This window comes from Arvicola amphibius, chromosome X (assembly GCF_903992535.2).
Source record: "Arvicola amphibius chromosome X, mArvAmp1.2, whole genome shotgun sequence".
Lineage (NCBI taxonomy): Eukaryota > Metazoa > Chordata > Mammalia > Rodentia > Cricetidae > Arvicola > Arvicola amphibius.
The window spans coordinates 106154141-106179895 of record NC_052065.1 but is presented as its reverse complement, the minus strand read 5'-3'; the positions used below and the strand labels follow the sequence as shown (position 1 = coordinate 106179895).

Below are 25755 nucleotides of genomic sequence, written 5' to 3'. Positions count from 1 at the left end.
AGATGGCTAGATGATTAATAGGCAGGTAGTAAATATGGTATTGATAGTCTGGGTGTTTCATATTGTAGAAAGATGAGGCAATATGGTATGCAATTTTAGCACAGCACTCAGAATAGTATGTAATTTAAAACTTATTAATTATTAATATTTCTACTTAATATTTTTCACAGATAACTAAATTTGTGCAAACTGAATATTCACACAAGAGGGAAACTACCCTGATTTTAAAATTGTCCACATACTATTTTTTCTCGTTTCCCTTTTATTCAGACTCAGTAAAATTCACCACCAAGCATATGTGAAAGTTGGAAAATTCTGTAATATAAATGCAATATTTTAATGGAGCACAACACACACACACACACATACACACACACACACACACACACACACATACACGAATGCTCACATGCATGTACACTTGCCTGGCAAAATGTTAAAAGTCACTGTTGTGATTTGAATGCAAAATGTCTGCTCTAGTTTTCTGTGACACTGTCCCAGCTTGTATCTTCTTTGAGGAAGTGGTGGAATACTTAGAACTAGCACCTCACCGGAGGAAGCAAGTTACTGGGAGGCCTGGAGCTTTAGTAATCTTGCCCTACTTCTTATTCACTTGCTTCTTGGTGTGGGAGAATTGTCTAGTGGGGAGAATTGTCTGTATTCTGTCAATCATGTTTTAAATAAACACTGATTGGCCAGGCAGGAAGTATAGGCAGGAAAACCAGACAGGAAGTAGAAATGATACAACGAGAACTGGAGAATTCTGGGAAGGAGGAAGTTGATTCCTCCCAGTCCTGCACAGATCACTGAGGAAGCAGGATATGACCTGACAGCTGATAAAGGTACCAAGCCATATGGCAAAAATAGATCAGAATAATGGGTTAATATAAGCTACAAGAGCTAATAAGTAGCCTGAGCTAATGGACCAATCAACTTTAGAACTTATAGAGATCTCTGTGTGATTTTCTTTGGGGTACCCGGTGGGACAGAAACCCCAACAAGCAGGCCCCAATCATGTTACAGCTTCTTTCTGAGTATGGATGCAGCGTGGCCATCCAGTCTCATGTTCTGGTCACCATTCCTTCCCTGTCTGCTTCTATGCATTCCCCACCACAATGGAATATATACCTCGAGAATTTTAATCCAAAGTGAATTTTTAAGTTGTTTGTGTCATGGTGTTTTTTTTTTTAAATCACAACAGCAATAAAATTAAATAAAGGTAATCATCTAAAGATAATCTGTAAATCTAACATAAACTGGACAGTCTCAGTTATTAAAGATGCTGAGGCAGGAGGGCTGCAACTTCAAGACCATCCTGGACAACTTAGTAAAACTGTTCTTAAATGAGCAAAATGGAGGCTCAGCCAGCAAAATGTTGCTATGTAAGCATGAATGTTGGGAGTGGATGGAGTCCTGAGTGAATGTGTATTATTGAGATGAACATGAGCGTGTCAAGGACTCCAATGCCTCAGACCCATGAAATGGTAAAGGCATCCTTAGGTTAGATAAAGGCTTAGAGGAATGGAAAAGATTTCCCCTGGTGCAAGTATGAATATTGACATTTTATGCTGAAACTATTGTTCACTGGGATGACTCCATCTTGACGCTGCTCCCTTACAGAGATGCCCTACTAGATCCTTTACATGCCTCCCCATTTACACCGTGAAATGTGCTGACTTTGGGGGCTGTTGCTGATGCATCTCTGTCAGAGTGCATGACCTACCCAAGCCAAACTTTTCTGTAAGTGTATTTGCAGGGGATTGGGGTGGGACAAATATAAAGCTCTGTAGTTCAGTCCTGAAGCACATGTGGATCTGAGTTTAGAACCTGAGAAACTGCATACATTGCGGTATATGGGTGTAACCCCGGTGTGGTGGGTGTAGAAACAGGCAGACCATGGAAAGAGGAAGAGGATAACTGTTCAATGACTCTAGCCAAATTGTAGATCGCCAAATTCAGGGAAGAGACTGTATCAAAATATAAGATGGAGAAATTATTGAGAAAAGCATCTGAATGTCAATCTCTGGTTTCCACACATGCCCATGAGTGACTGTACCCCCAACATACATGTGCACACACACAAACACCAGCCCCAGGAAAAATGGCTGAGGATGTATCTCAGTGATAGAGGACTTTAATAACATTTAAAAAGCCATATGTTCATTCACTACAACTGCAAAAAAGAAATCCAGCCCAATAAGCTGCTTGCTCTTAGATGAGCTAATGCATTGGCATGAGGTTAATATTCAGATTTGGCTCAGTGATATAACTGATCAATCTCTATGTTCCTTATAAAGTATTTTTAACATTTATAAAACTTAGATTCATTTTAATTTTCCCTAAGATCCTCTTAAAACCTTTTATGTTCTTTATCAGTCCTCCAAGGATAAATACTATATCCAAATAAGAACATTTCATGACAGCAAAACCATTTATTCTGTTTAGAAGTATATGTACCTTTAATGAGATCAATAAACAGACTATTAAAATTGGTGCAGATCAAATGATGATGACATAGGAACATTTATTCCTTCCCCCAAGAACGTTCTGGCTGATGTTGAGTCAGAGGGAATATCTGCTCTTTGTTTCTACATCAGTTTTGGCAAAATCATTTTCTTAACTGCCAAAAACTTAAATCTGCTTTGCATTAGAGGCTTCCGATTTAAGATCTTCTTCTAAGGTCGTTATACTAAATATCACCAAATATAAAATTTAAGATTTCACTGTCATGAGAGGGTTGAATAAAAGATCAAGACTGAAGCCTGGAGACAAAGGAGGGCAAGGCTTAAGCCTGGAGAGAACACTTCTAAGAGTAGATGTGCTCAAACTGTGGGAAATCATGAGTCATTTACGAAGTAGGTACTGAATGGCACTATGCTAGACCCTTTTAAGGGCCAAAGGACAATGAATCTTTGTGCACCGAAGTGGGGATTAAGGGAAACAATCAAAACTTCAGTAGGAGTGCTAAAAATAAAGCATAGCATCGCTTTTACTAAGAGGTAGGAAAGAGAGAATTAGCTCCTCTAGAAGTGAGAGTAGGTTCCCCACTGGTGCAGAGAAAGCAATTGTTCCCTAACTAATGTAGGGGAGATGTGTTAATCAGCTTTCTGTTGCTGTCACAAAAATATTATAAGCAATCAACTTGAAAAGAGGAAAAATTGATTTTAATTTATAATCTTGAAATTTATAACCACTGTTGGTTGGCGTCATTGATTTGGGACCTCTAGTGACAGTTCACAATGGGAATGCATGGCAGCAGAAGACCTTATTTCATGGCTACACCTGGAAAAAGAGTGAGGAAAGGGTAATGTACTATTATTACCTTCAAGATCACACCTCCAATGACTGGAAGACATTTCACTAGGCCATAAAGTTTCTACCACATCCTTGTCGTGCCATCTTGCACACCAAACCTTTAATACTTGCACACCAAACCTTTAATACTTGAGGTACATTTTAGATTTTAACAGCAACCATCCTTGGCACCCTTTTTGGTGATAAGTGCAAAGGACAGTTTTGACTCTTGACTATCAGACTCCCTAAATCTATCAGGGTATAGAATTTGAACTAATTCAGGGAGGACAATATTCGCCTTTACATCCTTTCCCCACTTTAAGTTTGGGAAGCTCTAACCATTGTGAAGCTGTCTTTTTCTCTTTGTCTGTTAACGTCAGCTGAGTTCCACAGATGAATGCCCCTTGAAATAAGTCTGGGCTTATTAAATACTCACTCCAGGGCATATTTTGCTGACAGTTTGTAGAATATTCTCCATTTATATATTTTTTAAATCAACTCTTTTGATCAAAGCCCAAGTCCCAAACATACTCATTTTTTTCCCTTGGGACTCTTGAATTTGACTGGGTCATATCACATTTAATTCTGGCATTGATAAAGAAATAGTAGAATGGGCTTTGAGGGACCTGCTTGACAGGCGTTTTGTAAATGCACCCAGGTACATGTTATTCTGTGTATTAGTCAACCATCCAGTCAAACAACAGTTACAAAAACAAATTCCCAAACAACAGTTTCACCAATTCTTTTCTCATGAAAAGTAAAATATGTTCACTTTTCACTAGAGGTGAAATTCAAATTAGAAGTTTCCTGCAGGACAAAGAGAATTACTTTTGCTCATTATTTGGGGGAGGTTTCCCATCCTCTAATGAGAATTGTGGCAGTGATGATCACTATGATGTATTAGTGCTTGTTAGACTTAGTGGGAGGACGTGACACATACCCAGTATATTTTAAGCTTTATTCTTCAGAGATGTGAAAGCGAGTGATTTCAGATCACATAAAGCCATCTGGGGCTAGCAGAATCTGCAGATTCAATTTAGTTTCACATATTTGCATTGTTGTACTTTGATTTCCAAACCTTGGTGTCCAATGTTGTATGCATAATTTATTTTAATAGTCATGCCCTTTGATGTGCTAATTGTCAGTGTTTTCATTAGCACTTAGAATGCAATATTGCAGTCTTTGGATGCAAAAAGATTTAAACAGCATTCAGAAAATGACTTCCAGGATTTAAAAATGTAACTACTGTTCATTCTTAAACAACCCACGAGAATACGAATCTCTGACTTCCCACGGGTTCAGACAGTAATGCCAAGTGGGTGGGGATAGAAGTAGGAAGAACAGCACACACACAACAGCTTGAGTCCTCTTACTCGCCCACCCTCACCAAGGAAAACATTGGGCTCAGATGCCTATGCAGCATGTTTAGCTTGGAGCACATTTTTACATTTTTGAGAAAATAAATAAATCCCTGTAAATTAGTGCACACAATGAAAGCACGGACAGACCATAACCTGGAAGTGTGAATAGTGCTGTCTTCATTCATCAGCATTAAGCCCCAACAAGCAGCTTCTATGAAGGGACCTGCTCAGAAGTAAAGTGCATCTTGTAAAAGAAATTAATCACATCTTATGCAAAGTAGGGGACATTATATAATATCTGAACCATGGGCTCTTTTCTCTGTGAAGCATTAGTCTGCATGAAACAGTGGCAAAGTACAGGTGAAATTATTTGACTTCGTCCCCTGTCTTATTATCCTCCGATGAATAACTACTATAATTCTTAGGAAGACAACTGCCTAAAGCTGAGACAGTCTCGATAGTTACTAATAAATTGATCACCTATTGGGGAACAGGATGCTGCTGATCAATACTGAAGGATAGGGGGTATGCCGATGTGGTCCCTGGGAGTCCAGATGTAGAGCTAGATAGCCTGAAAATAGCAGCTAAAATCCCAAATTAGATAACAGAAAAAAATCTGAGGCGTTGGTTGTATACAATGCTAATTTCAAATGTTGGCAGAAGTTATCTCTGTATATCATTTAAAAACTACAGCTGTTGAGGCTATGCAATTTTTTTTTCTATACAAGCCATTTATTTGAAATGCCAACTATATGTAGGATAGTCAGTGTTACATGCTTATCAGTAACAGTAGAAAAATAGAACCAGTGAAAACCTCTGTACAACTGTGATGGTACTCAAAAGAGAAATGTATCGTTTACAATGCTTCACACAGACGAGTTCAAGTTTGGAGGTACCTAAATAAAAATACTATATATTTCTTTAAAAAACACTATGTACAGTTGAAGCGTAAACAAGTCTTACAAAGTACTGGTTATGCAGGTTGTAGAAAACACTTGCATAGGACATGAAATCAGTTTAAGAAAGATTTCTGAGCCTTTAGCATTGAAGGCACTTGACTCTACCATTAACAGCACAACCACAAGGAACTCGGTGGTGGAGGCCAGATTATTATTTCTATGTGAAGAAATGAAAGTCTTTTTCTACAACATAAGCTTTGAAAAGTAGTCATAAAGTCCTCTCCATCTGTAGCTTCACCAACTAAAAACCTGAAATACTGCATTTTTCCCTGTTCAATATGCTCTTTTTGTGAGACAGCGATAAATTGCTAACATCAACTTCTAGGTAATAACCTAAATTTAACATGGTGCTGGCTTAATCCCCAGTAGAAAGTGCTGAATTGTGTAACCAACGTTGACCAGTTGATCCTAAAGTTTTTTTATAAGTCAAAGAAAGATAAATGTATTTTACTTTGTTCATGTGCATTCAAATTCTCTTAAAATTGGTATCACACGTATGATGCATATGCAAACACATTTTTAGGCAGAAGCATATTTTCTCCAACAATCAACTATTGTCCCACTTAATTACCTACTGGGATCAGAAAGGGCCAAGATTCTTCTGCACAATGAACCCATTAATTTCTCTTGCTAGGTAGCTACTAATGAAGCCTCTAGAACTTGGAGGATTTTTAGATACCTGTGTGTCACTATCAGTTAGAAGCAGGCAGACTTTAATGAACAGCTGAGATGATTTCTCTGCGTGGTTAACAATGCAATCAGAATTTCTCCAATAGGAGACACTAATAAACTCATTCTAGTATTGCATGGCTAGTGAATGGTGTGAGATACTTAATTGGATATTCTCCTTAATAAAAAGGTATAGTAAGTCCTAAGCAGTAAAGGTCATTCCCAAGGTATATAAATAGACATTTAAAATGACAAACACTCAAACAAATGTTCTACTGTCTGGAATGTCCTCTATATTTGACGAATGAGAGCCTTCTTTAAAGTGCTTCAGAGTTATCACAAGGAACAATAGATTGGTAAACGACTTGATCAAGAATTTTGATTTTGAGAAAGACAGACAGGTCCAGTTTGGAGCATTTTGCTTTCTTTTCAGCATGTAAAGCATTAGCTTCAGCTTCGTTGCAAGGCAAAGTGAAGGAACAGCTCCACTGTCTCCACCAAGCGGCATTTTTGTTAAATCTGATTGAAGAACCTGTTTTCCCTTTTACTAATTTGTTCACCATTTACTTTACACCTGTTATCTCTTAGGCATTGTGCTAAGTACTGGAAGCATAGCATGGTAAGAAAAAAGGACATGCCATTGCCTCTGAGAGGCTCAGAAACTGGTGGGGGTTATGGAGAAAACTCAAATAAACACAGAGGTTTGGGGGCAAGTTCAGGATGTATCAGAAGTGGGGGAAATTATGCTCATAAGTGGCATCTTGCTGGAGTAGCTATAATATGGAATCTGAAGATGTATGTTGAGTTTCTGATGAATTTAGTATGAAATCTGGGTTAACATTATTGAAAACCCAAACAGGATGTCCAGTATACAGTGATCATTCGATTTGTTGAGTGTATTGTTTTGCTAGGTTCAGTGTTGGATTCTTTACAAATATATTCACATTTAATGCTATTAAGAACCCTTTGTAGCAGATATTAATATCATTTTAGATGAAGAAATTAAGCCTCTTCTCTTTCTAGAAGATTTTCCTGCAAACTTCAATTCACTATGGGTTCTCTGCTTCCTAAATTGCCAAAGCTATCATTTTATTTATGTGTTTTTAATGTGAATTCTGCAAACACGATCTGCTTATGTAATAAGCTTCCTGAGGATAAGATGTATTTTTCTGGTTTATTTTTTTATATTGTAACAAATCCAGGATACCTGAGCATCAGTGATCAAGAAATACTGCAGATTTACAGACTAAATTTTCATGTGTTTATATTGGTGCACGTCTAAACTTGAAATAAAATAAAGCATGCTAGGAGGTCAAAAGCTACACATGAATGTCTCTAAAATGAGTTTAGGAAGGCTGCAGTGATAATCTCTTTTGCTAAAGAGCATTAAGAGGAAGATAGTCTTATCAATTAGTGATGATTTGAGTATGGAAAAAAGGGGGGCTGACAAGCAAGAACAGAGAGATGAAAGACCATAGATGAAATTAACTGAAAATGAATTTGATCTATGGAGATTGCAATCCTGAATAGCTTCATGCTCCCACACAACAAATCCACTCTTCTCTGTCGACACAACTTTGCGTTCGTTTTCTGTAATCTTGTTCTAACTTATTGTGTTAAGAGCTTTAAAGAAACACAGATGGCTTAAGATTTCTCACTAATTTGCTTCACTGAATGTGAGAGAGCAGAGAGAACATTAGATCCAAGGTAAAGTTAGAGATTGGGTTTGCAGGGTGTGTCTATTACATATTTTTCATAGGACTTTTTATAAGGCATTTTATTATTTGGTGTCTTGTTTTCTTTGCCTGTATATTCCCTATGACACGAAGTAAAATGAGGATCATAAGAGCCATGGAAATGAAAGGGTTATGAAGAGGATAAAATATTATGGTATTGCTAAGTGGTATCATAATTACACAATCATTGCTACTCTTCCTTGTGAAAGTGACTTTTCCAAACTTAGAATGTTTTCCATCTGGGTAATATTTCAACATTTTAAGCCTTCATATAGTAGACTGATAAATAGTAGAAGGTGTAAGTCTGTAAAATCTTATGTAGCCTTTGTCAGCAGAGTGCCACATGTTAGACTCATCACAGAGGCAAGGCAGGGGTTGAAAACAATTTTGTTAGCTTGGGACAAATTCTTCACTATTGAGCTATTGAGGTAAAAGCCTTCACAAATTAAAAGCTTGTTAAAGTTTTCATACAGATAATCCAATAAGTAAAGTTCCATTGTATGCAATTAATTGGTTAAGGAAGACTCAAGGCCAAGGGTAATACTGGTATATCAGAATTTTGCTGTGAAACTTGACACCAATACTGATGTAATTATTTACCATTGCTTTATAGAAGTTGGTTTGTATGTTGTGTGTATATGCAAGAGAGATTTGGGCAAGTAGATGATTCTAGCCCAGATTGAGATGTGTATTTCTTGATTTATTTATTTATTTATTTAAAACTTATTTATTATGTGTACAGCATTCCTTCCATGCCAGGTCTCATTATAGATGGTTGTGAGCCACCATGTGGTTGCTGGGAATTGAACTCAGAATCTCTGGAAGAGCAGTCAGTGCTCTTAACCACTGAGCCATCTCTCCAGCCCCTTCTTGATTTATTTTTATGATAAAATTCTTGCCCCAAATATGCATCTGGAGTATGATTTAAAAGGGGCTTTCTCTATACAGGTTAAGATATAAGAAATGACTATGATAAGTTTAAAAGAAATGCTTCTGCCGTGCTAAGAAAACAAGCATCCCCCAAGATCCTTATATGAACAATTAGCCTAAGGTAGGAAAGTTTATTTATTGCCAATGGACCAGCAAAAAGCTAATCGCAGTTGTTTCACTCTAGGGAAAATGAGTCTCAAGGTATGGGAATGACCAAGATGTTCTAATAAAAAAAAGCAAACTATGTAGAATACCTTGGCCAAATGATCAGTAAAAGCAGGATATGGAGCAGTAACATGATAGTGCTTATTATTCAGAAAAGTAGGCTAACTAAAGGAAAATGAAGATTTTTTTAAAGGATAATTATTTGCAGGCTAGAGTTCACTCAAAAACAACACAGAAAGCCTGTATAAAATTCTTTCAAGCATCCATGCATCTTGGTGAATGGAACTAATTCCAGAAGAGAAGCTCGCTCTGTCAGAAGCAGTAGTCAGCCATTTGTAAGAGGTAAGGCAAGGTAATGAGCACCGTGTGCATACAATTTTTCACCCATTTAAATACAGTTCAAGAGACATTAAGGAAGATCATTTTGAGCTCAATCAATAATGTGCAACCAGAAGAACAACATGCATGTGTAGGCTCGTTCTTATTCTCTGTCTCACACATATGCAAACACACATGACAGCTGAGGGCCAGCAAGATGGCTCCACTGCTTAAGGTTACAAAGGCAGTTGTGCTGATCTAACACGGATCTCTCAGGCCCATATGGGGTAAAAAGAGAGACCCAACTCCCATAATGATGGGAGTTGTGCTTTCTGAAATTTTCTTTTGTGCTGTGGCATGTGTGTGTGTGTGCAAACACATATACACAAATAAATGTAAGGCAGGGAAGGTAGCAGAGAAAAATGTAGAGCTCAATAAAAATCAATAAAATTTAAACAAACAAAATAAAATATGACAGCTGAGTTAAAGTAAGATATTCAGGATATTCAGTTTCATGAACCAAAGAACTCTGTGCATCACCAGTCCTTGGCAAGTTGATCTACAGGTTTGATAATCTTGGGCACGAGAAGGTTATGTAAAAAAGTATTGAAAGAAACTAGATGCTTGTCATTTCCAATGTCTCATCTCGATTGGTCATCCCCAGGCCATTTCTATCCCTTTCATTCTCTAAATTGAATCACACAGATACGTTCGTGAGTGATATGAAAGGAAGAGGGAATTCGGACTGTGAGGCTGCAGCTTGAACCAATATACCTAAGCTCCCAGTGCTCAGCCTTTCATCTTTGTCTAATGGTAGGAATAATAGCCGAGTTGCCCATGTCAGCACGTTATTGTAAAGGCCAAATAAGATAACAGCTGTCCTGTCTGTGAGATCTTTCCAAAAGGTGAACACGAGGGATGTTAATGTTTATTTATGATTCTGATTAACAGTTTTCTGGTATCATGCTGTGGTATATATCTAGTACATGATTGCCAACTCCAGCATAGCTTGACTTAGATGGCAGAAGCCCCGTGTGTAATTCTGTCAGCATCTGCTCCAGGCTGACAGTGGTGATCAGCCTGAATAGCATCTTGTATTATTATTCCAGTCAAAGCAGTAAGCAGTCTAGGTTAGCTCGGAAACACACCACTTTTCCATCCCCATTGTTTGGCCCATACCATTTTCTCAGACTGCCATGCTCTTTCTTCTTTCTACTGTTCTAATTCTGGTCTTCTGTCAAGGTGCAACACACAGCTAGTCACATGATTTACAATATACACACTGACTTTAATATTTGCAAATGTCTTGATGAAGGTATTTTCTTGGCAATTTTTATGGTGTTTTTGCATGGTAGAAATTGTCTGATCCTATTAGAAGAGGTATATAATGCAATTCTAAGTGGGTAAGGTTGGAGTACAACATGACTTTAAGTTGCTAATCTAAAGCCTACACTATTAGTAAGAATGTGATACATTTCTGACTGTACCCAAGAACACATTTTACACTGGGCCTAGTAGCATATGCCTGTAATCCCCAGCTCTTTGATATAGAGGCAGGAGGATCCGGCCTCACATACAGCAAAATCAAGGCCAGCCTGGGTTACACAAATTTCAATTCGAATAACTAAGAAACAAGCACAATAATACATTTTACTTGTATAGTTATTAAGACATTGGTAACAAATCCATGTACTCACAGGAAGATCTAAATACTTTTATTTCTCTTTTACAGTTACCCTTTAATTCTCAGGTACTTACTTTCTCCCCCTTTGCTTTGTTCTTTGAATTCCTTTTCCTTTTCCAGTTGACTTAACCTATTATGGATAAAGATTAGAAGCTAGTTCTCAGTTTTACTTTATCCCTTTGTCTAGTCTCCCTTTCAGATTACTCTGCCTTTTCCGTATTTTCCCTACTGTCTTTTTTTAATCTTAAGATATTAATTATTTCTTGAACCCTTGCAACGTTTAATGTTGATATCATATAATGAGTCATCTTCTGTCTTCCCAAGCAGATTATATTCTGCATAAGGGTAGGGCCATACCTTTTTTTCTTGAAGACTTTTGAATTTGTTGTTTGAAAAGCTCAACCAAAAAGTGAAACTCAGAGAACACATGCTTCTTTTCCTAATAATATATACTGGGATGATGATGTTGATTTTCCAAAGTAGCTAAAATCAGTGAGAGTCTTATGAATTGCAATGTGGAGCTATTGGCACTAGTATTTATTGAAATCAATTAAATATATCGAAAGTATTAATTAAGATGATGGCAGCTCTGGATATCGGTCTGATAACAAGGAGGCTTTTGTATAACTGGCATTAGCATAGTTCCTGCATAAAGGAGGACTTTGTATGTGTGTAGAATAAATGACTCAGGTCTTTATTAGAAATAGAACAATATAAGCAATTAGAAAGTAATTAATAACAGTGAGCCTTATAAATAAAAAAGCAAACAGAGGAAAAATGAAAAATTTTGAAGCTGCAGTGGTTCCATAATTCAATTTCCAAACATTTCTAACTTTTTTTAGGAACAAGAGAAGATCAGATTATGTGCAGTTCACAAGCTGGTGGTTTGGGCCATCTGTGACATCTGGATAGCATCCTGTAAACATTCAAACTGATTCTTTGAATAAAGTCTTAATGTCAAAACTGGACTTGGGAAATAAAATACTGCTCAGCATTAAAAATAAAAAGAGGGTATTAAATTTTAACCTGTGGTTTTACAAACTTTTTTTTGCTTAATGAGCTTTAGTTTTTATATCATCTAACATAACCCCTATTCGGTTCACTCTCCATAGACATGGCCCTCATCCCCATTTTACTATTTTAGAAAAGATGAAAAGGCACCTTGTGAGATGAATTCCTAAAATAGGGCCAGGGGAGTAGATTTCCTGCGGTTCTGATTTTACTTTGTTCAAGATGATAGAGAAAGGACCACAGAAGTAAACAGTAGTAGTAGTGTTAGCAAAATCCATTCTGATAGATTTTTAGCTTGGGGAGGGACAAAGTAGACTTGTCAATCTGTTAGTATGGCTTTAATTTTCTTGGGTTAGAGATGCCTTCCAAGATGAGAAATGGTTCTTGGCCACTCAGGGAAATTACTGTTATAATCAGCTGCCTTTCCTGAGTAAATACTGGTAAAATTGGGCCACCTACCCACCTTCCTTTCCCTGAAATCCATTACACACTTTAACAAGATTTTGAAAAACCAAATGGAATAGCTAGTAAATGAAACTGGAAGAAAAATAGAGCAAATAACATTGGAGCTTCTTGGCCAGGCTTTGATATTTGGGGCTGGAAGATAACCTCACATTTGAGTGGTTAATCCTGTGACTCCTCAGGGAGAAACTGTAAATGGGCCAGAACTCACTCCAGAGGAAACAGGGACTTTGGTCAATGATAAAGTTGACTCATTACAGTGATGCTTTTTTTTCAGGAAGTTCACAGTCAGCCATTTAGGTAACTCTGAGTGTGGGCATTTATGAAAAGTGCTGGTAAGCTTGTAGCTAACAGGAGAGCCTTAAATCCAATAAGTTCAGTTAATAAGAGATGAATACTAGTAACCAGATAGTGCTCTAAAGACACTAGTTCAAGGCCAATGCTCTTAAATGTTCTCAATTATTGTTACCTGTGCCTCATACCTTGCTAAATGTTTTGACTACCATCTCTATTGAGAGAAAAATAAGCCTTGTTTAAAACAAAACAAAATAAAATACTTTTTGAAATGGATTTGTCAGGTACAAACTTTCAAGTTGTTTTCTAACACACTTCTTGATTCAAAATGTTTTAAAACCGGGCAACATTTCAAGTGGTAGCCGAGTCAGGACACAATTCTACTAACACCCATGCACCCATCACTCAAATTTAACACATGGCACTATTTCGTTCCCGCATCAGAAAACAGAAAACATCATGGATCCAGTCGAATCACCACCACTTCAGTCTTCCACCCACTTTCCTTTTTCCCTTACAGGTATCACTATTCTGAAATTAGTGCGTATCATTCTTATACATTTTAAAATATATTTTTGCATATTCATATATCTACAAATAATAGATAATATTAGTTTTATATGTCCAAACTTTATTTACATGGAGCAGTAGGAGAACAGACTTGATCAAAAAACATTATGTGCATGTATGAAATCCTCAAACAATAAAAAGATTTTGTATGTAACTGGACTCTGTAGCACAGTTTGTGTTTGGTATGTCTGAGACTTTGGATTTGATATATGACACCATAAGATATACATCAGAAATAGATAACTGTGCTTGTAGCACATGAATGTGACTGTATGCATTGTTTGATAAATGCACATACAAAATAGTTAAAACAGTGAATATTATATGATGTACCACAAATCATATGCTAGGCAGGAAATAAATACAATAGTATACATTCTTTTGTGAAGGAAAACATATAGGTGTGGATGGACTTGGAACAATTTGCTAAAATGGCTTAATATTAGAGAGCTGTGTTTATGGAAAACAAGTTTAGAAGTTTCTCTTTGTACTTTTCTCTATAGTTCAAACTTTCAAGCAATAGAGACTTATTACATTTATATTTTTCAAGACCTTTAGGCTCAGCTATATCAATGATGAGACTATAGAATACTTAAAATCTTTGTTCTTTTTTTTTTTTTTTTTTGCAGGTCATTACTGCTTATTTATTTATTTATTTATTTTTCTCATGGTTTATTTTTTTTTATATTTAAAAATTTCCATCTCCTTCCCTCCTCCTCCCCCCTCCCTCCCCTCCTCCTCCCCCTTCCCTCCCCTCCTTCTCCCCCTTCCCTCCCCTCCCCTCCACCCATACCTCCCCTCCCTCCCTCTCAAGGCCAAGGAGCCATCAGGGTTCCCCACTCTATGCTAAGGTCCTGATGAGGAGCAGAAGGAGAGAGAACATGAGAAAGAAAGTCAGGACCGTGAGGGAACCTCCAGCTGGCGACAGATTGGGAAGGTGACTGAGCCCCACATTGGAGCACTGGACTGAGCTCCCAAGGTCCTGATGAGGAGCAGAAGGAGCGAGAACATGAGGGAGAAAGTCAGGAACGAGAGGGGTGCGTTCACTCATGGAGACGGTGGGACAGAACTAATGGGAGATCACCAACTCCAGTTGGAATGGGACTGATGGATCATGCGACCAAACCCGTCTCTCTGAATGTGGCCAACAGCGGGGGCTGACTGAGAAGCAAAGGACAATGGTGCTGGGCTCTGATTCTTCTGCATGGACGGGCTCTGTGGGAGCCTTCTCAGCTTGGTCGATCACCTTCCTGGACCTGGGGGGAGTTGGGAGGACCTTGGTCTTAGCATAGAGTGGGGAACCCTGAAAAATCTTTGTTCTTTATACTACTCTTTTAAAATAGATGTAACTAAATACTTTTACTATCAGACTTCTAGGATTGTAATGGTTTTTTATTTACATTTCTTCCTTGACTTATGGTGTGACACCTTCATTGGGTGTTCTTTCAAATGCTCAGAGGAGAATAACACATTGTCAACTTTTTATGGTGTGATATTCTTTCCTGATGTGTTAGCATCCACGAAAACAAAGACAGGATAATGCATGTGTGTATGTGTTACAGTACTGTGGCTGTGCATATATGTTACAGTACTGTGGCTATGCATATATGTTACAGTACTGTGGCTAGGCATATATGCACAGCTGCATTTTACTTTATAACTAACCACTAATTAGAATATAATACTTTGTGTTCTGTTAACTTGTAAAAAAATATTAAATGTCTGTTGTTTTGTGGGCTGTAGCTGGATCCAAAGCTCTGTACATATAAGGAAAATGCGCTACATCTCCATCCCTTCTCAGAAACTTAAAGATAATAAAATCAAAATGACTTGCAATTCCTTGTGTAGCAGTGAGCATAGATATTTAGACATGCTTCCTTCCAAGCTTTTCCCACTGTAGAGCCACACTGCACTCAAACCTTTGCAGATTTAGCAGCACACACTCAATGCCATTTTGTGTTCTGCACTTATCACTGGATGTTATTTTGTATTTTCATTATGCCTCAGAGGTTAGTAACATGTGGGGGTTTGTGGGGGAAATAACCAGTCTTTAGATGCAGACAATATGGGGACACACACTTTCTACAGAAATACTTAAAGAGAAATAGTATAAGTAATAGGTCTGTTTTTCTTTTCAATCACAATTTGCTAGAAAATCTGAAGAATATCAGTTAGAAAATACTCTGCTTAGGGTAACATTTAGTATATTAAAGAAGATACTATATATTAAATCATGCTACTCTATGCTTATTTGTTTCCGACTGGGGTGAAGGAAGTCAAAGTTATATTTATATCCAGGGGAGACAAACTGTGGGCAGCAGGGAGGCACCAAGAGAAAAGCAGAAGGGGAGACATTTAAACCATCCCCCCACTTTATCAGTTTTTTGCTTGCATAGATAACTTGTAAAAACCTGCTTTTCTTTTATTTAAAACCAAAACGGCAGCTGCCTTTCTTGTATGTGCCATCTGTAATCCTTGGATGAAGTGGCCCCAAAATGCAATCAATTGTTGAATTAAAAAATAAAAATAAACTTTATGACTCCATATTCAGTTGTGATTTAGCTCATGGTGATATTAGTCAACAGATTTTGAAAGATGTCTTGGTTTACTTTATGTTGTTAGAGTTTTACTGTGTACACCTGTTCATTTATTTAGTATTTAGTATTTCTAGAAGCCAAAAAACACCATCTGATTATTGCTTCCTTTGTTGACAGGTTAATATTTCGGATTCCCCGGAATATCAGTGGACTGTAGATAGAAGATTCCTCCAGAAATCGCCAAACTGTGACTCACAAGGTTTTCATTTATTTGATTTCATGCTCAAACCCATACATTCAGCAAACATGCAATTACAGGGTCATTTTGTACTGCTCTTGGATGGGGCTTTGATCAAAGTTTTAACTCTAACATTTGTTCATGTTTTAGAGCCTTAAAAACAAACACTTTACATGGAAGGAAATGTCCTCATTAACTTCTGAAGAATTTGTACATTAAAATATCTTACCCTGCTGGAGAAGACTGATAAAGCAAACTTACTACCTTCTGCTGAAGAGAAACTGTATTTAGAAGGAACTTGCTATTCTCATAAAACTTTTAATAGGAAGAAGTGAATCAAATTCCTTAATTACCATTTTATGGTTGGTAAAAGGGCAAATTACATGCCATCCATTTCTAAACTTCTAAATGTCTCTGGTGCTTTTAATTAAAGCTGCCATCTAGAAACTACTAAAGCAATTTTACGCAATTAGTTATTTATAGGTTACCATAATACAGCACTCAAAATATGATTCAAATGATTTGCAGCTTGTTAGTGTGTGATTTCTGTCATTATTTTATTTTTTGGTCAGGGAGTTTTCTTTGAAATCAGTTGAGGTGATTCTTAAGTCGACAAACGGGACATGTATGACACCAAGGGGCTGTGATAAAGAAGTAAAATTAGTTTGGGTAGTGATCTTAAATTAAAAAAATAATTATAGTTCTATGCTTCCAGTCTTAAATGGAGGGGATTATGAGTTGCATTCTTGACAGTGTGCTGTGAAGATAAAGTACAGCCAGCTCTCTGTATATGCGAATTCTATACCCGTGGATCCAACTAACTATAGATTGAAAATATTAAAAAGAAACTTCAACTGCAATTGAATGTTCACAAGTTTTTTCTTTTTATCGTTCCCTAAATCATTTACATAGCATTTGCATTGTATTAGATATTGTAAGTAATCTAGAGATTATTTAAAAGGTAGCAAGAATGTGCATAGACCACATGCAAATATTATGCCATTTGATATAAGAGAGTCGGACATCTTCATGGATACCAATGGATGAATTTATTTCATTGTTATTCCTCCACCTTTCCCCACTCTCCTGATATTCTACCAGATATCTAGCAGCAGACTTTTCCATGTTGTCTTGAGTACGTCCTATTTGCTGTCTTTGGGTGATCTTGTCTACCTAAACATGTCCATACTCATGCCCTCAAGTTCCTATGAAGTATTTTAATGATGAAATAACATCCTGCTGTCCCAGACAACTTCTTTAGACATGCTTCCTTGCAAGATTTTCCCACTGTAGAGCTACACTGCACTCAAGTTTACATCTGAACAGAATTCTTGCAGAATGAATTCTATGGTGAATAAAAGGGAGAATTATTCTGGCTACAGGTGACTTGTGGGGCATAACCTAACACAAATGAAAACCAGAACTTAGTCAATTCATAGGCAACAACTGTATCCTAACCCATCTTGACTCCTGATTCTCTTGTAGCTCCATCCTTCCCTAGGATACAGAGCATACCCCTTTTCAAAGTAACCTTTCCAGTGTACTGTCAGCTACCGTAGTCAATATTAGTAACAACGCAACATCACTGATCAGAACTATAGGTAATATTTACTGTGTACACACTCCATTCTAGATATTTCATTCGGCAGCTTATTTATTTGGTGCTTTTATATTTTATTTTGTTATTGCTTTATTGAACAAATCAGTTGCATGGGTACTACTAGTATTTTCACTTTCAGGATGAGGAATTTGTAGCTCAGAAAAGTTAGACAGCTTTCCCAAGAGTGAAGGATCTAAGGTTCATATCTAATTCAGTTAAATTCTAGAACCTGCGTGGTTATCAGTATATTTGTCCTCTAAAATATTATAATATTCATGGAATTGATAAATGCATGGGAGTTACAATAAATGCAGAAAAAAGAGGTCATTTACTAAAACTTCTGTGACTTTACAAAACGTGAACACTTAACAATGAGTTCAAGCAGAGATGACACAGGAAAAGGCAGTTAGCCAAAGCCAAGTCTATCCTCGACTTCTCTCTCTTTTTTTTTTACCAGTGGCTTATGCCTTTTGAATCGTAACAGACAAGTCAGAAAAGTCCTCAAGTTACAGTTGCTCACACAAATCAAGGTTCTACTCCTTTCATCATTGTTAGCAGACACATTAGAGCAAGTGTATACAGAAACTGGCTAAGCTCTTAGTATGAATGGATAACAGGTACTGAATGTACTCGGCAGTAGCCCCTGTAAATTCTAAGATACCAAGAACTTAGTTGATGAAAGAAATCTCCATTAATATAATAGATTTCTATACCTTTTTAATGGCTGCATGGTATTTCTTCATATGTTCCACATTCTATCAAACTTTTGAATTATTAGGTTTCTAAGTTTTGACTAAAGAAAAACATTGAAGAATACCATGTGGCTAAAAGAAATCACAGTATTATTGGGGGTTAAAAATAGTAGTTTGTCAAAAATTGAAGACAGTGAAACAAATTTTTCATAAACCGCTTCTAATCCTAACAAGGATGTTAGATAAAACAAAATTACATGGGAAGGACCTTGCAAGCTGTGCCTGGGAATTTTGCCACAGATGTCCGACGGTTGATATTACTTAAAAAGCAGATTTTTATTTAAGTGATTCTCTCAAATCTTTCTTACTTACCCCAATGCCTGACTTTAATTCTCTCATCTTCAGAGAAAAGATATATTTCTTTGAAATCCCTGAGATTCATGACTCTTGCACCTCTTATCCTCATCCTAATCTTAGGGCTATATCTTTGCTCTCCCTCCTATTCCCATTTTATTTAAAAATATGTTTGATACACTGTATTTTGATCTTATTGTTTCCCTTTTCCCAAATCCTCCCCATCTTCTCACCCATCCAACTTTATGTTCTCTCTCTCTCTCTCTCTCTCTCTCTCTCTCTCTCTCTCTCTCAAAACAAAACAAAACAAACAAATCTATTAAAACTCCCAGCAAGACAAAAAATAAAACAAAAGACCACAAAAACTCCACTGGAATCCCTTCTGTGTTTCTCAACTTGTTCCGGGTATGGGGCCTGTTCTGGAGTATTGTTGATGTAGCCAGTGGCACAACATTAGAGAAAACTTATTTCTCCTCTCCCGGCAGATATCAGTTCCAAATAACTTTTTGGTTAGGAGTGGTATTTTGCATCTACTTCTCCTTCTCAGTCCTTGGGATTTTGTCAGGTTTGAACTTATGCAGATCTTGTGGATGCTGTCACAGTCTCTGAATTTATATGGGTTTAGGTCCTGTTGTTCTCCCTCTTATTCAAAGCCCATTCATGTATCAAAATTTTTGTTTGTTTCTTGTGACAAGATTCCTCTGTGTAGCTCTGGCTGTTCTGGAACTCACGCTATCGAACAGTCTGGCCTTGAACTCACAGAGATCCCCCTATCTCTGCTTCCTGAGTGCTGGGATGAAAAGCATGTGCCACCACTGCCTGGCTCAAATCTTTTGACTCTAGGATAAGATCATAACTCCTTACTCACTTCCTTCCTTCTGCTATTACCCTGAAATATTTTTTAAACTAGAAAACACTTATTATTTTTTAGAGTCTTAAATACAGCATTTTTTATTAATGCTGTGGCTTGTCTGTAATTTTATTCAGGGATATTCTTATACCTCCAAATGGTTGTGACCAAGAAGTCATATAATATACTAAAGGAATGTACGAGAATCATTACTGCCCTCACTGCACTGGAGAACCAAAACAAATTCCTTTTTCTCTACTATGTTCTCTTCCTTATAGACACCACCCACTGATGGCAGTAAGAAGTCACTGTCTTATCATCTTTTTATTAGTCACATATATGCCATTTGGGAATAGTATGCAGATGCTCAAGGAAAGAATAGTGCTTAGGAATGTACTTCAGCTAGATTTAGAAAGGAACTATTGTCTCTAGATTTTATGTTATCCAGATTTTGTAATTTCCCATAAAGTTAAAAGGAATCATGTAGCTAGTGTCATGAATACCCTAAAGCCACCTAATAAAGGTGTAAAGACAAGAATTATTTCTCTTCCATGGAAAAACTGTTTACACTCACCTGGATATTGCCTAAGCCCCGCTGACTTCTGAGGTCAATTTATTTAAAGACACACTTGAAAACAGAGATATAATCTGTGGTGAGGTCTAAGGAAACATATTAAGTCATTGATAAATTTTAGCCTGTCCTGTCAATCCTTCACCCTTTGTATCTACTTGGAAAAACACAAGTGCATTCAGCCTGTCACCAATTTTGTTTTATAACCCTACCTAGTACCATTTCACATTTTGCTTAAGTACTTGGTCATCTATTACATGACTCATTAGTTTGAGTTCTCTGTAGAATTAAAGAAAGTCGCAGTAAAAATAATAAATGGAACCTAAGTTTCAACGACATCATCCATGCATGTTTAAAAAGCATCTTTCAAAGTCAACTCAAACTCATATACAGTGCTAGGGAACGGTGCTCCTTCAGCTTCTTCTTAGCGAAACCCATTGAAGTATTGATGAGTTAAATGACAAATGTTTCTTGTTATTGGGATTCAAATCAAAGTTTATCACATCGGAAGAGATAAAGGTTTCTTTCCAGGAGAAGAACCTAGGGACTATCATATGAAATTCTATTTGAGGATGCTCCAGTTTTTCCTTCAAACAAAATTTGTAGTTACTACTGCAGTCAGGACATTTAATAAAATGAAGGTTTCCTGTCTTGGTCCCTTAAGGAAAATTTGGTGAAGTTCCTAGTTGCAGAATCTTCCAAAGAGAAGTGACAAGGTTTCCTGGAGATTTATTTGAATAATTACATTACAGACCATGTAAATGTTATATGGTGCACTATCAGTACATAATTAGTTAAAAATTAGAGAAAGTGTTGTAATAGGAAAATGAAACTTAACTGGAAACTACTTGTCTGATAAAGATTTTTTTCCTGCGGAATACAAGTCGCTAGATTACAAAGCATTTCCCCAAATTTGTATCCTCCACAGAGATCCTGAATTTTAGTCCAAAGATGTGGAATATGGTATAGTTCTATTGTAGGCTTCTTCATAGAAGATGTTTTATGCATGAGGCTAACTTGGTTTGAGTTCTGGGTTGTTACCTGCATACCATGTGATCCTGGGCAAATCTCTTGCCCTATCTGAGTTTCAGTTTCCTTTTGTACAATGGGAATCATAGCACTGTACAAACTGAATAACACACGTAGTTTCTCTGAATGCTATAGCAATCTTTACTGTATTCCATTAGAATCCAAAATGAGACGATTCTGAATTCTTCAACGTAGACATGAGGAATTTCCTGATCCTGTGTTAAAATTCATGTTGGCTCAAAAATAGTTAACGGCATTATTGTCTATTTTAGTGTTAAGGGAAAGGGAACCATGGTAAGGGATAGTGACTTGTACAGCCATTCAAGGAGAACATGGTCATTATATGGATGAATCAAGGAAATTCAGACTCTCTAGCCTGGAATTCTGAATTGGCTGCCATTTCTCACAAACACAAACAAATGAACAAAGCAAAGTGAAATGGAACACACCTTCTGATCTCTGAACTTTGATTCGTAGGCTTTTGATGGGATTTAATAATTTACTCCGACTTTAGCACAGGGATCTCAAAATGCATTATATTTCAACTTGGTTTTAGAATAGGTTCAGAAAATTAATGAGCTGCTTTGCTGATCAACATTTCCTAGCCTTACCTTGAGTAGTTAAGGAAATGTTGGAATGTCTGCATAAAATTGCAATATGTTGCTTGTTAAAGTGTGAGAGCAGTGGATCTCAATTTTCCTAATGCTGCAAAACTTTAATATAGGTCTTCATATTGTGGTAACCGTCAATCATAAATTTCATTACTCCCTCCTAACTGTAATTTTGCTACTGTTATGAATTGTAATGTAAATATCTTGTATGCATGATAGCTGATATGCTAACCTATGTGGGATGAGAACTTCCGTCTTAGAGTAAGCTTTCTTTCCTAACCAAGAAATGGTATTCCCAGATGTACATTTCCATTTTCTACTGATCTACAGCTTTTCTTTATGAGCTTCAGTGTAAGGGGAAAAATTTAAGCCTCTCCTTAAAGCAATCCATTAAACAGTTGCTGTCTTCCAAAGGAGTGGCAAGAAGGAGCTGGTGCACATGGCAGACAATCGTATAGCAAAACTACAAACAAATAACACTTTATTGAGAGACAAAGAGTATGCAGGAAAACTTCAAAGACGAAATTGCCAATTAGTCATACTCTTTTCTCAATTTACACACTGTAATTTAATAACTTCTTGCATGCATGAATTTTCCTTCTAAAAAGTTTACGAAACTGCCCTATAGCATTCCATGTAAGACTCAAACTTCGGAGTCACTGACAGCTGAGTATGTCTAGGTTCAGTATGGAGATGGGAGTTGCAGCTGGGTCCTTGAGTTTCTCACCAGGATGTTTAAAGTGACTGATGTGTGTACTGACATTCCACTACAATCTAAGTGGTATCAAACATTGTTTCCACGGTCAAAGGATATGGTACATACCTACATAGTATATACCATAACTTTCACCTCTTTAAGTATTCCAGTTCACTCCTTGTATCTGGACAAATACTGTAAACCTCAGCTTCAAGAACAGTGTGTAAATGTTGTTCAGGTAAGTTCAGACAATCAGATGTCTGTCTGTGCCTGATGTACTCAGGGCTGCTTTGAAAGTTTAGACTATGGCAAAGGCCATATGGGTAAAGGAAGTTGCGTGAATCAATATGAATGAAAACATACTAGTAGATATGACAAAAAGAAGAACTAAGTTTGATATTAGCTTTAATAGATGTATAATTTTTGGTGTTCTAATTACTGATACTTCAAGAGTTCATGCAAATCCTGCTAATCAGTGCTCTTATTGCTGCTTTTCAAGCAGGAAAACTACAGCAAACCAATTCTTTGCTTTATTTGGAAAAGCAGAAATAATCATTCTCTATGTGGCAGGCTGAACGTAGTAGGTGAGATGAGTGGTTTGCAGACTAGCAGAGACTCAGGAGGATGTCGATTTTAGGCACAATACAAGCCTGATTCCTCCTTATTGCGTATGCAGAAATCTTTATAATACTCACAAGAGTTTTAAATCAATATAAAATGTAAGACCCAACCTGATATATTTTCTTGAAAGATGAGCTGATTATATGTTGCACCTGAGTTATTCATTTACTTCTTGAATATTTATCGTGGTCCCAGTGTGTGGATGCAATAGGAGTTGGCACAGAGAAGAAGAAACACTTTACTATAATACTTGGGACATTTACATTCCCTTAGGGAATACCTGGCATAAGTAAGAGTTATTTAATTGATCAATTATAAAATAAACAAATTTGATGGATTCTACATCATGTTCAGAGTAGGTAGGGGATGGGTAAATTTATAAACTATTAGATGCAGTTTCTCTTTGCAACATTTTATAGAAAAAAATCTATTTATGAAGGAACTAAGAAGCAAAAGAAGGCAAAAACATAACCTAGTGTTAATTTAAGACTGTAGATACTATTTAAGAAATTCATCTTTAATGAGCTGGGGTTGGCCAGAAGGGCTTTAATGGAGAAATTGTAGTTGAAGAACCTGAATACTTTGAACTATCATAGTAGTTGGAATTTAATTCCAGTACGGCAAATGTCAAATGGCTATAGAATAATCTCTTAATATTTGAAATAGTAAGTGGCTTTCTATCAAATTAAATACATTGGCCTCACAGTATTTATTGTCATGGAAAGGTATTTATAATACATTAAAGAATGACAGTATATATATTATGAATCTACTCTGAGAGAAATAAAATATATGCTACACATAAAAATTTCAAAAATATAAATACTATAATGTTAATGGTAATTTTCTCTATGTGGTAAGTGTATGCTGATTTTAATTAAAAATATTTTCATTCTTCCCTTTGTATTTTCTGCAACAAAGGTGTATTATGTTTAATACTCAATGCTGGGTTTATGAAATCCAGTGAAATGGATACTTTGTAAAATTCACTAAAATAGATATGTACACATGCATCTATAAAAACGTAAGAGAAAGAACCAAGAATGTCTCAATAATTAAGAAGATGAGCTAGATGATACGTGATGACAGACCATCTGTAAATTTAGTAGTCTAAGGTGGACATATGATTGAGTACTATGAAATTATAAAGTTAATTGGGAGACACATACATATTCATTAAACTACAGGCAATTGAGGTAAAGGTTGGTTCTACAAGATAGGGAAATGAAGTTTTTTTTTATTTTTTTTTCCAGTTTATTTATTTTTTATTAAAAATTGCCATCTCCTCCCCTCTTCCTCCCACTTCCCTCCCCTCCCCTCCACCCACACCCCCACTCCCTCCCTCTTGAGGCCAAACAACCATAAGGGTTCTCTACACTATGTTGAGTCCAAGGTCCTCCCAACTCCCCCCAGGTCCAGGAAGGTGAGCAACCGAACTGACAAGGCTCACACAGAGCCCGTCCATGTCGTAGAGACCAAGCCCATCGCCATTGTTGGTGAAGTTTTTTTTTTAATAAGGCTAAACTCCTACTAAAAGTGAAACAATTGGAATCTTTTATTCCAGAGTTGATTTAAGTAAAAAGAAAAATAAAAATAGGTTAAAAATTATCTAGATACTTTAAAGGAAGAAAGGCTCATTAATGGTTGTTAAGCAAAAGATAGAGATGCTGTGAGATATTCAGCATTTCTGACAGTGGTAGAAGTTGGGAACAGACCTCCCTAGATCCAATGCAGGGGCCACAGAGCAGAAGCAAGAGAGTGGAGCCTCTAGACTGGGACCAGTTAACTCCTTAAGTGCTGGATTGTGTGGAGTTCCCAGAAAACAGCACCCAGTACAGGTTAGAAATCTTGAGAGGCACTTCAGTGGCCCTGGGCAGTAGTTATTTGCTAACCACACTAAAATCATATCAATCATTTGATAACAATTATGATCATACTAACTAATGCATATCATCTAAAATTTTGCCTTGATGTACCTATCTTCTGTGATAGAGTCTGGAAAAGCTTTCTGTGAGAGGAAGAATGTTGAGATAGACACAGTATGACAAGAGCTTTTAGATTTGGTGACATCAAACAAAATTTATAGTCAATTGAGGAATGAATTTCTGTTTATTTTACCTCGAGGGCTGTTCAATGATGCTTCTGAGGCTTTTCCACCATCTCCGCAGTGACTCTGGTCAAAGGGAAGACACTGATCACCTGTGCCAGCCACCACCTCAAAATTCTTAGTCAGATCTTTTGTTTCCACAAGAGATTTCAGTTTGTAGACTTTCCGAGTATTGGTGTCTGATAGGTAGAGTGATTCAGACATAGGGTCCATAGCCAGATAGTACTTGTGTGCAGGGCTTGTGCTAGGGAAGAGGAAAAAAATAAGTCATTAAAAGCAATTTGTTCAACATGTACCCTTGGAGTCTGTCTTTTGTCACAAGCGGAAAAATATTTTAATAGATGAAAGAATTGATGTATCCTCCTGTGTTTGTACCAAGGGTCTAGACATGTATT

The 25755-nt window shown here is 36.9% G+C and overlaps 1 protein-coding gene across 3 annotated transcripts in view; it reads right to left on the bottom strand.

Moving 5' to 3' along the window:
* The window catches only part of Tenm1 (teneurin transmembrane protein 1), a 572293-nt gene that overhangs the window by 69268 nt on the left and 477270 nt on the right, over positions 1-25755 (bottom strand). For all 3 annotated transcript variants that reach the window (XM_038316304.1, XM_038316305.1, XM_038316306.1), the window contains one exon: positions 25372-25604. In XM_038316304.1, the coding sequence (XP_038172232.1) occupies positions 25372-25604 (233 nt within the window). The remainder of the gene's footprint in view (positions 1-25371; positions 25605-25755) is intronic.